Source organism: Aptenodytes forsteri, unplaced genomic scaffold (assembly GCF_000699145.1).
Source record: "Aptenodytes forsteri isolate BGI_AS27 unplaced genomic scaffold, ASM69914v1 Scaffold338, whole genome shotgun sequence".
Classification (NCBI taxonomy): Eukaryota; Metazoa; Chordata; class Aves; order Sphenisciformes; family Spheniscidae; genus Aptenodytes; species Aptenodytes forsteri.
In genome coordinates this window covers 1,197,081-1,209,451 of record NW_008795124.1, presented here as the reverse complement: position 1 = coordinate 1,209,451, position 12,371 = coordinate 1,197,081, and the positions used below count along the sequence as shown (strand labels likewise).

General features: G+C 44.1%; 1 protein-coding gene across 1 annotated transcript in view; it reads right to left on the bottom strand.

Annotated features, from left to right (window-relative positions):
* Positions 1–5,144: 5,144 nt before the first annotated feature.
* NFATC1 (nuclear factor of activated T-cells 1) overlaps positions 5,145–12,371 on the bottom strand; it is a 114,871-nt gene continuing 107,644 nt past the window's right edge. Inside the window, exon 10 of the mRNA XM_009277187.2 lies at positions 5,145–7,733. Coding sequence (XP_009275462.1) covers positions 7,731–7,733 — 3 coding nt within the window. The 3' untranslated portion in view covers positions 5,145–7,730. The remainder of the gene's footprint in view (positions 7,734–12,371) is intronic.

The window sequence follows — 12,371 nt, the reverse complement described above, 5'->3', positions numbered from 1 at the left end:
TTTTAGGGACAAATTGTGTTATATAAAAAGTTATTTAACATTATTAGTCAATCAAACACTCTGTTTAATATGAGCCTATAAAGCTCATATAAAGGCCACGTACATGTGAACCACAAATGTAGCAATCATTTTCCATTACTATTTTTAGCAACAAGTTTTACTTCTCTACTTATCTTTTGGTACACCCATGTATTTTAGAAGGGGTTGGATAGACCAAAATTTTTTTACTGGATCTAAGCTTTTATTATGCTCTTTACTACATGGCAACCTGCTTCGCCAATACATCCTGCTAACGCAGTGGTTCTTGGCCCCCTTGGTCGCTGGCAGCCATACCAAGGGGCTAATCTGCTAAAGGCAGCATCCCTCCCTGCGCCCTGGCACCCTGTGCCTGTGAGCATTGCCAGAAGTCTATGGTGCCTGCTACCTTACATAGGAGCAAGATGATCGTTGCTATTGAACGATCACATGGATGTTCAAGTGATCATCTGCAATGAAGGTGGCCCTCGGTATGGGCCAGGTAACTTCACCGCTGTGGTTCAGCAGGCACGTAGCGCTGCGAGCAGGCATGAGCAGCACTCGGCTCCTGTCCCTGTGGTTCAGCAGGCACGTAGCGCTGCGAGGAGAGCAGCACTCGGCTCCTGTCCTGTCCCTCCGGCACACACCTGTGTGCTTGCGCTCTATGGGTTAAACCCTGAAACTACTGACTTTCTAAATTGAGAGCGAGAGTTTTATGATCTTGTTCACCACTCTTGAAATAGACTTTCTAAAGTGTCGATGGCAGTGTGCACTGCAGGGAAAACTGAACCAGAAACTCCTACACCGGCCTGCGTCTTCATGTAGATGCTTGGGTTGTCATTTGCATGGCTGAGGTCGGCGGGAGTCATGTGAGCAGCTGCACAGGCACACCCCGAAAACATCCGGTGCCTCTTGCTCCCAGGGGTACTTCCCTGCTGAAAGGGTGGGTTTGCTCCCGAAGACAAGGAGGGACAGGGAAACGGTGCTGGGGTTCCCCCCCATGGCTTCTCTGCTCTCCACACTGCTCAGCTGGAAAGTTCAAGAGAAAAGAAGATGAGTTTTCATACACCCACCTGTGCAGACTCATCCCGGGAGTCAGGCAGAGTTCACTTTCTCCCACGCACCGCCGCTGCAGTGCAGCCTCAGCCCTGGAGCCCCTTCACCCCTGGCCCCCCCATGCTGCTGGATGGAGAACCCGCCATAAACCCGCTTTAATCGCTCTGACCGGCACCTGCCACAAGGAGGGTGATGGGTGGTCTCCCTGGGGCATGTCCCAGGGGCACACCGGCACAGGGTTTGTTTCCACAGATGCACTGAAGTGTGGCTGTTCTCAGCCCACACACGGCCAGGCCCTCACTTGCCCCTGGCTGGGGCAGTGCGGCCAGGGCCCCATGGACTCTGCTGCAGTGGGTCTCCCCTCCCTGCCCGGCCCGTGACATCGCCGGGAGGGAAAGGCCCATGGCTTCTGCTGCCTTGCTGGCAACCAGGTTAGTGCCATGTGGTGCTTCTCCTCCTCGCTCTGCCTCTCCTGCTCTTCAACCCCCAACACACTTTTTTTTGCAACACCATTACCACCACTAAATTATGGGGTTGCCAAGGATTTGTCACACGGCATGGCAGTAGATGGAGCCTTGTCGAGGGCAGGGCGGTTGCTGTGGGTCAGAGCAAGAGGCTCGGTGCCCCTTCCCTGGCACTGCCCGTCCAGCAGCAGGAGTGGGGAGCGCTCAGCTGGCAAGGTCCTTCATGAGGTCCCTTGAGCTGAAGCCCCTGTATCATCAGTGATGAACTGTCCCCTCTGCGTGTGCAGACAGCATCTCAGCCTCTTGCTGCGGGGTACTTCGCAAGGAGCTCGCCGCTGGACAGGAGCCATCCCGGTGTGCCAGCACGGCAGACAGGGTTAAAAACCAGAGGAGTGGCTGCCTGTGCATGGAGTGGGTGGAAAGCACAGGAGTAACTCATTCAGTATACCAAAAGGTGCGTGCTCAATTTAGTGTCATCATCCGACTAGGGCCAATCTGTTTTATAGGATAAAATATACAAGAAGCTTACGGAAAAAAATAATAAAAAGAAGAGGTTGCCAGAAGGATGAGAGCAGTGGGCTGGATCAGCTCGGCCCAGGCAGGAGCCCTGGAAGGGGGCCAGGGAGGCAGGAAAGATCCATAAGGAGTTTCCTGCAAAGAAACCATTCAAGAAATTGGGCAGAGGCAGTATGCATGTGACGCCTGTGCGGCTCTGCTTGGGTGGAGGGGGGAGCCATCGTCTGGGAAAGCAGCCCAGCCTGGAGATTTGAAGGGGGCAAGGAGGAAAGAAGGTGCAGTTTGGATCAACCTGACCCAAAATAATATGCGGTTTGTATTTTCTAAGCAGAAAATAAAAAAAAAAAAACCAAAAAAGTAAGTAGAGCAAAAGATTTCATGTCGGAGGAAATGTCATTTTTCCTGTAAAAAAACCAAAACAAACCATACCAGAAAACCCCCAAACCTTGCAGTTAAAAAATTCCTGCCAAGCACTGAAATATTTTCTGGTGAGGCCCAGAGGTCTCTGCTCTCCCCCAGTACCATGAAACTGGTATCACTGGAATGTCTCCTGACTGGATGGAAATAACACTGCATTGAATTTTGGGACTTCCCACCATGGGTATTCTTGGAGATTTCGCACCCCAGAATCGAGTTTCTAAATGTCACCAGTGCAGGGCCTAAAAACACATCTGAAAATGCAGAGTCTGTTCTCCTGGGACCTCCTGGCGTGGCAGACAAACAACCTCTCAGCCGGCGAGTCCCCGTGCCCCCGTCCCGACCAGTCTGAGGGCAAGGGATAGTCCTGGAGCTGGCAGAAACCGCCATGGGGAAGCCAAGAGAGTGATGCCGGAGGCAAACCCATGCTCAATTCAGGCACCAAGGGCTTGCTTACAAACACCTTCAGCATCACGGGCACGTGGTGGCCCCAGCAGCAGGTATAGGGCACCCCCCAGACAAGCAGGGGGAGTGATGGCCAAGGGAGATGCCTAAAACAGCTGTGTACGGTGCATGACTGCCCTGCTGGGCGGCTGCTCCCACTGGAGCAGCTATGGACCAGTGAAGTCAAGTCAGCGAACTGGCCATCGGGCCGAGCGTAAGCCCTGGGCTAGGACAGTTCTGCCACTGATACCCACTGTCAGTGTTTGCTCTATGTTATTTTCGACCCAGAAGCCCTCCATCGGCAGTGCTGGAAACAGGCTGGCTACAGGAGCTGCGGGTGCAAAACTAATTCAGAAGAGGTGCTGGAAACTGATGCTGACAGCATTTTTGGAAACTCTTTCCCCGAGCTGAAAAAAAAGGGATTTCCTAAAATGACTGAAAATGAATTTGCCACATCTGCAAAGAGTGGCTTGTGGGTTGCCTGTCCCTGAAAGTAGCTAAGGAAGCGCTACAGTCAGCAACTTTTCAGTTTAAATGACAAAAGCTAATGTGCCCACGAGTGACAGCAAATACCAGGTATACTACCAGTCGCCTTACATCCTGAAAACACAACCATTTGAATTGTTAAAGCTCCATGAGTTTGCACAGTCCAAAAGTACAGTCTCTTTGGCCAAAAATAAGCTGGTTTTGGAATCAAGAACGGCTTGTAATTAAAGCCAACAGTATGAGAATCTGTAACTGATCTGGTCTGAACAAATTATTTGGCTACCTGAAAAGAAGAGAATCAAAACCTTTTTAATTTTTGGAAAGAGGCTCAAAGAAGAAACACATTAACTTGTTGAGAAAGAGGAAAAAATATGGGCAAATTAAAACAGGCAAACACTTGACCTCTGTATTGGGCAAGCGGGTGCAAAGGTGGAGAAGATGGGACTCGCTTTAGTTTGATGAACAATCCAATCACTGCTTATGACATAAAATTAGACCATTTGTTTAAAAAAAAGCTACGGAAACCAAGAAGATCTTATGCCATTGACCTTAACACTCCTCTGTAATACACTTGATGAGAGGGATTTTGTTTTATTTTTACTGAGACAAATTCAATAGATTTACAGTGATAAATGCAGTAAAATTACACACATGGTGAAGGAAAGCTTAGCTTCAAGGCAGTACAGCTCTGTCCAAGAAATTTAACTTCTTGAAATTTGCCATTTTCAGCTGGAAAGGAAAAATCTCAAAGGCATGACTCCAGCAAGGCTATTTAGTCAAACAGTACCAGATGGATGTGTGGGATTCACCTTCTGCTTTGGTTATGAATGAAAGGAGTCAGCTAGGAGTTTGCTAAAGGCTGTTTTTGCCTAAAGAAGTCTGGTCAAGATGTGGTTAACGTAGCTGTGCTCGGGTCTGCTGTGCTTTGCGGAGGGGATGTGTGGAAATGAGAGGGAAAGGAAGCTTGGAGGAAGCCAGGTAGCACAATGACTGAAGTATGTTGCTTCGATGAATTCAGTTTGTGACCAGACATTTTGCTTTGGTCCAAAACGATGCCACAGTCTCCGGGAGACATAGGGAATTTGTGACTGAGTTTTCAGTATTGTCCTTTTTCCAGGAACCTCACCAACAGTACAGCTCACGCTGTCCACATGAGGAGTAAATATCACTATTTCCACCCTCCAGACAGGGAAGCAGAAAAAGAGCATTTTGACTGGCCTCTAAAGAGCTGGGCCGTATCTGGGTTTTAATGGGCTTGGAGCATCTGCCTCTCCTTAAATTGCGAGGGATTCGGTAGCGGGCCATCCCCTTCAGCCAGTCTGTGGGCAGCCCTCCCCTCGCAGGGCTATGAAAGCCTCCAGCCTAACAAAAATGTCTCTTGTATCTGGCGCACTGAAGACCACAGATCCAAAGCCTACCCTTAGCAACCCACGCATTTCAGAAATAGTTCCAGGGAGAGCAAAAGAAACTGTTGTCCAAGCAGTTGTACAGATGCAAGTACTTTGCTGCATGATTAATAAGGCAGTTTGTTTCACCACTTAAAATTCATCCAGAGGGCTCTTTTTAATAGTCAGAATCATCCCTGGCAAAAGTCTTTTTGAACATACCTGTAAGGACTACGCTCCAAGTTCAGAGCGTTGTGGCTTTTTGGTTTTGCTTTGTTTTCAAAAAGGGTTGATGAAAACCATTTTCATAAACTGACGGCAACAACCATAACACACGTACAAAAACAAGATGGCAGTCTCATACGGGAAATATTTCTGCTTTCATTTTTATTTTATGAATACATATACAAGAGATGCATAATCTTCCATTATCCAGGCTTAAAAGTAACAGATTGTTGTTGGTTTTTTTCCAAAATAGCTTAAAGAGGAAAATAAAAATAAGGATGAAGGAGGTGCAACATATTCAAACCATACAGTTGAAAACCTTGCTAAAATTACTGCTGAAATGTGAACATGTGGAGGGTGTGTCTGTGTGTGTATATCGTCCTGTATCATAAAAGCCTCACCCAAGGTATTTATGTATATGAATAAAAAAATGCTTTGGCATAACCAGAGATTCCTCCACGCACACTTTGTTGACATTTCTGAAATACTGAGAGAGTAAAATCTGAGAATTTTATCATATATCATTTTCTCTCCTTGGCAGCAACGTTTTTAAATGCAGGGGGGAAATGAAGAAGAGTCTGTTGACAAGAGACTTTACTTCCATACTAGGATGGTTATATTAGCAGAATGCAGCAGGATGCAAACAGCTTCAAATAGAAGAGATGGAGATATATATTTATATATATGTATATAATGTAATTTATATATATGTATTTAATGTAAAAATGCTTATTTTATATGAGAAAGGAAGATTTGTCAAGATAACATAAAATGAACCACTCTAAGACTAGCTTCCAGCAAAACATTTTGCTTTATTGGATCTCTTTTCTAGCTACAAGTCAAGCTGACATCTGTCAAGCTTTTTAACTTTTCATATGTCAGTCTATAAGAAATGTTTCATGCAACGTCTACAATGCTAAATACAAGGTAAATAACTGGGATTAAACAGGTGAGGAATAACAGACTATTATAATGACCAATAACAGCGTATTATGTACATATAGCCATATTATATTCTCATGTCTTCACAGTAATGTGCAAATGTGACAAATATGGCTTTCATTTTTTTTCTAAAGAAAGTAAGACATAATTATACAGAGTAATGTTTTAAAACGCTTAGGAGGATTTCACCTTTTTGTGAAACCTGTTCAATCTTCATTGCATTAGGGTTAAGGAGCCACCCCAGCACGGAGGTGTAGTTCAGGTGTATTTCCAGAAGGGGGCACAGATTCCTAAGGCACAATATTAATGTTAAACATTTTTAATTTAAGTCATGCTATTTTAGTTTTGTTTTTATTTTTTTGGTTATATGAAATAATAGGTTGTTGCTAGTTATATAATAAGCGGTTGATTGTAAAAAATACAATGTTAAAGGCTACACTACATGCCTACCTGTAGCTCCAGAAACGTTAGCTAATCTGAAAACACACTATACAGCGCTGCATATTAAACCTTTATGGTTTTTTGGTAATATTCTTTTTCATACATGTAGCAGAGAGTTATAAGGCTTCTGCGGAATAATAACATTATAACTGAACAAATATTTTACACTCTTCCATAATGGTATTTACAGTTACTATAACTCATATTTTGTCATTTGGTAAATAACACGTATCTTGTATGCATCCTTCTTGCCTATCTAAAGTGCTTGCTTAACTGCATGAGGAAAGAAAATGCATACCTGCTTTAGGTGCAACAAACCCTCAAAAGAAGTAGCTGAAATATTTGTTGTGGATCTGAAATGCATTCTCAGAAATTGAAATTATTGCTAAATTCAGTGCCCTCACTAGGCAATCATCTATATTATTTGTCATATATAAATATATGCATATATACTAGTATGTATGTACATGCATACACATTCATCTATCATGTAATAGATAGATTTCAATTTTTTGTCCATCAACCTTTTTTATTTTGTGCTATTCAACTCACTTGTGCTATGACTGAAGCCAGATTAAAATAAAAATCTTAACATGCTACTACTAACAACCCTATGATTCATTAGCACATAATAAAGACAATATGCAAAAGAAAGCTGAGATGATGACAAATCAGGAGGCTTTTGAAATGCACTGAGAATAAGGCAATAGGCTGTACATTACAGCAGAGGAAAAGCTGAAGAAATTCTGGAATTCATAAACGCATCTTACTGAAGTAGTGATTGCTCTCCCTACTTCGCTGCAGAGTCCTACGCTTTTTTCCAATATCACTCTCCAGAATGCAAGCTCTATAGTTTCTGCACCTACCAACACTTTTAATGGTAGCAAATTCAAAGCTTATTAAAAATGCCCTGATGCCACAACCTGGTAAAATAAGGCACTTCCAGGGCTGTATTCCAGCGGTGCCATGCCAAAAAGATCAGCACTGGGAAGAAGCACTCAGATTTTGATGAGTTTCCTAGTTTTGTCCCATGAAATGCGCCGTCTCGGAGTGTACTCCCTCCTCTTTCTTTTGAGATGATTTTCTTTAAAGAAGCTGTTTCATCAGTTGAAGTTGAGGAGCTACTTCTTTGTAAGCAAGAGGTAAATCTTCAGTTCCTGACATTCAGTAAGGTGGAAGATCAGAGTGGTACCAGGCAACGTCTTCAGTTTATTCGGTATCTCTCTACTCGAGCGGACACGCCAGCTAAGTCAAAGGTGTGTGTGGATTTCATATTAGGCCCGTATTGAAAGCTATGAATGGACATTGGTACTGGAAAGGTCATTCCTTATAATTTCATTTACTGCAAAGAAAGAAGACAAGAGAAAAGTAATCAATTAGCATCCCACTGCTGCAGGTGGGTCTCTTCTGTACACAGCCCCCCCAGACTTGCATCCATTCCTTGACAGCTTCAGTACAGCTCTGAACAGTAAGTGTAACATCACAAGATAGCTAGTACAGGCTGATCACAGTGCAAAACAGCAGGATTAACCAAGGTTATTAACATGCTAAATACTGTGTAAAACCAGACATCACAAGAACAGCAGCATCCTGGATCCTTGATTGCATCAAACATATTTAACATTTCAAATCAGTTACAGATAAAACATTTCATTTGCTCTAGAACTGGCTTGGAAATGTAAAGCAAAGAGAACCACAGAAAATTTTAGAATAATCTACCCCTTCCATAAAAAGAGCTGTTTGGAAAGTATGTTAGCCATGGTAGGTGCTGATGGCAGAAAGCTGCCAGCCACTGAACCTGGGTACGTGCAGCTGCAATCCCTAGATAGAATACAACTTCACGTGCTGATTTTTTTCCACTGTAGGATGATAGTAAGAAAAAAAAAAAGGGAAGAAGAAGAGAAGAAACTGCTGCGTGCTTGCCCGTTCCCTGGAGCTGGTAACACATGTAAATATATACCCTCCTTTCGTGGTGACCTACACACTGGACACATGGTCTTCACTCCTACCCGCACAGACAGATGGGAGGGATGAGCAAGTTAAAACCCTTGGTGAGAGTCAGAGAAAAGAATAAACAAGGTCCGCTATCTCAGCATCAGCCAGTCAGACTGCATCTCCACTGATAAAGTGTTGTTTTCTTTATTCACGAGTCTTCTTTCATTCTTTTCCCCCTCCCCTGCAGATCATCAAGCAATACAGTTTCCCACACTCCAACTATGTCTATTTATCAGCTTGTGATTTTTGGCAGATGGACAGGAAATGACTGAACCTGGCAAAGGCCATCTACAGTGGACTACACAACATCTCTTTTATTTCCACCCCACCTCCCTGCAGCGACTGCCACCACCTGATCTACATGAAGATAGACAAAGTGCCATCAGTAGGGCTATCACCACTTCTGAGTTTCCCTAACATTGCTGGGAATGGGAAACACATGCCCACGTCATGGAAGCACCACGGAAAAGCCCGTGGCTTTCTTTCCTCATGGGCTGCTGTTCACAGCCATCCAGGTAACTTCACGTGTTTACTGGAAAAGACCAAGCCTGTCTGAAACCAACTTCCTGAAGCAATTAGTTGGTTGGGGGTTTTTTGGTTTTGTTTTGGTTTGGTTTGGTTTGGTTTTTTTCTGCAGACCTATTGCCCATTTAGTAATTGCAGCACATGAATCAGTCAGGATTTGTGTCACAGGTCCTGGCCACTGAAACCACTTCTACCAATGGATACGCACACCATACTTCAGAAAGAAAATATCAGTTGTATTTGTAACTACCTATTTATGGCAGCAAACTAAGAGCAGTATGGAAATGAGATGTGAAGACAAAGCAGTTCTTTCTCTTGAGAGTGCCGTGGAGTTGATCTTTAATACTACCAAACAGCGGAAACAAATTAAAGCAGCAAGCCCTGCTCTGTGACAAAGACTGCCCTGCATGCATCTGAACACAGCAAGAAGTGCTACCCCATTTACATGCTGCAAGACGCCGGACAGCTTTCAGGACCAAGTTTCTGCCTTGAATGCAAACACCACGCTTCTTCTGTGGGATGATTTTTCCATGATGCTTTTGTAAAGACAGTTTCTTTGATAAATTTCTCAAAGCAACTTTGGGTATGCAGCAAAAATAAACAGTGATATCTTGGTGTTGAGCATGACAATGAAAATAAATCCTCATATGGGTCAGACAGTATCACAGTTTTGCTAACTTTCCCTCAAAGTTTCTGTTACATTAAATAAAATTAAGGTATTACTCAAGGCAATCCTCAGTCTTTGTACAGGTAGTGCTTAGAAACATTAAATAACTAATCTTAACAGCACTTTTGTAAAATGTGAACATAAGTATCACCGGTGTTTCACAGATGGGGACAGAGAAGTGGAAAAGCTGAGGAGCTCCCCACCTCAGTCAGGATTAGCATTCAGGTATCTTGGATCTCAGACTAATGCTATAGCACACGCTGAGGTACTCTTGCTTGATTCATTCAGTAAAACTTTCAAAAGTAATATCCCCCAGCCCGCCAGCCCATGCTTTCCCCTATTAAAGCATTTAGTAAAAGTATTTCGGAAGCAACTTGATGACATGAGGGTGCAAGAACCAAAGGTCCATCTCCAAAATCAGCTTAGGCACTCAGAGGCTGCCCTTTCCAGCCACGCTAGGTACCCTCCGCCGAATCCTCTGTCACTCAAGTGCTGTAAGACACATGGCTTACCCTAGAGATGATGTGACTTTTCCTGTCAGCTGGGAGACCACCTGCCCTTGGCTCAGCCCATGAGACCACTGCGGTCCTTTGGTCATGCTCTCTCCAGCTCTCAGCAGCCAAACCAATCTGTCCCCAGCTGAAATCACTCATAATTTTGTTATCGACTCCAACAGGATACAGATTAGACCTTCGGCTTTATTGCTCATTCTTATTATATGTTACTTTCTTAACAGAGGTGGACTTCCACTACCTTGATGAGTAGCAGTCAAGTCTGGTGTCCTCATGTAACAACATCTGAGAGCTGTTCAACAACAGTCACTACACAATGTCAGCATGGACTCACTAACTGAACCTCAACCAAAGTGCACCCATTGCCACCAGATCTCACAATCAAACAGGGCCAAAAACGCCAAGAGGAAGTTCAACATCTCTCTCATCCATGGCGGCCCACGGACAGCACGGCTCAGACACAGATCTCTTTATTTCACTGTCGCTTGTTCCCCTTTACCCACCGCAGTGCTGAAAATGCAAAAATTCCCAATAACGCAGTGGAAAAAACCTACAGAGAGGGACAGGGGTGCAAACACAAGGCCCAGGTGGGGCAATACGTGATCCGGCAAAGCAGCCGATCTCGTAGAGGCAGACCACTAGCAGAGAGCACTAAACATGAGAGCTGAAAGGGGAAGTGTGCTGAGAGCGGGCTTTCCCGTGCTGCCCGCCGAGGCACCTGAGGCTGGAAGGAAAACCCTCCAGCAGGTGGGAACTGGGGGAAACCAGGCGGCAAGCACACGTGAAGTGCGCTGGGTGACTCTCGCTGGGTTCAGCTAGAAGGATGCTCCCCGCCACCTCCAGCTGCATGGTATAGCACTCCCATGAAGACACTCCTCTCTCCCTCCAGGTCTGAGAAACAGACGTTGAGGGAAAACTTGTTGGGGGGAAAATGCAGTTTTGGGTCAGTCAAAATTACATGAAAATATGGATTACATTCCTCAAATAGTTTCAAATGTCTTTAGCATCAACATTTTTTATTTCAAGTTTCTGGAAAATCTGCTTCTTTTAATACTCCAAAACATATTAACATTTTTGTTGCATGTTAGGAAATGTTTTATTCTTGATCTAATGGAATGTTTTGGAATGTTTTGTTTGACACAAAACTGATTTTTTTTTTCTTTTGGCAAGAAAACATCAAATATTCTTGTTGTAGGTTGACCCAAGATTGTCCTTCCCAACAGCAAATCAAAAATTCTGTTACTGACGTACGGCTCTGCTGAAGCATCCTGTTTGTCCGTCCGTACCAGTGTTGCATCTACCACAATGGCCAGTAGCCAATTCTTTGGGAAAGAGCACAGAAACCAGGCACACCCCCAGTGATGCTTTCTCAGTACACCTTTACTCTGCTGGAGGGCTTCGTGAGCAAGAGGAGGTCTGCATCCTCGTTTCTAGTGAACTTTGATGAACTTTCTTCCATGAAGTTTTCTAATAACCTTCTGAACCTGTTTTGGCCTTCCTGGTTTCCTGCAGCAACGGGTTCCACAGTTTAATGATGTGCTGGTGGAAAAAGTACTTTTTTTTGTTTTAAATTTGTTTCTTGATAATTTCATTCATGCGTCGTGTGAACGAGCTGATTGTTCCCTGTCCACCACCTCCTTTGCCATCCATCATGCTCCTTCCCCTTGGTATCCTCAGGGCTCCACTCGGTCCTGTAGGACCACTGGAGAACTCCCCAGAGAGGTAAGACATACTGCTTGTGCAGAGAAAATAATTGGCATTTTTCTCTTAGTTCCCACCTTTCTAACAAAATATTTATTATATAATTGAGGAGAGTCAGCTGGTTGCTGTCTTGAATGCTCAAGTTTTGGCTTACAAACCTGTTACTACAAGAGGATTGTGTGTGCTCCACTGAACAGCAGTATTCAGTGCAAGCAGTATTTTGGCCTGGGTTTGAGTTTCATTCCTAAAGCAAATGCTGGTCTTTGATTCCGCTGCTGCTTGGATACACATCCATTCACATCTGTAGTACCATTCCAGGAGTAGTTGTGTTTTGAATGAGCGCAACATTTTTCAAAGAAAGGTTGCAAAGGCTTTACACTCGTTTTTAAAACAACATAACCTGAATACTCTAAAAGACCAATTTTATAGACAAGGACAGATAAGACCCAAAGAATTACCTGGCTTGCTGGAGGCCCTACATACAGCTTAGCAGCAGATCTGGAATAGCATGCAAGATGTTCAATTTTCAATGCCTAGACTAGCACAACACTCCCCTTAAAGCAACAGGTTGATCCCTATC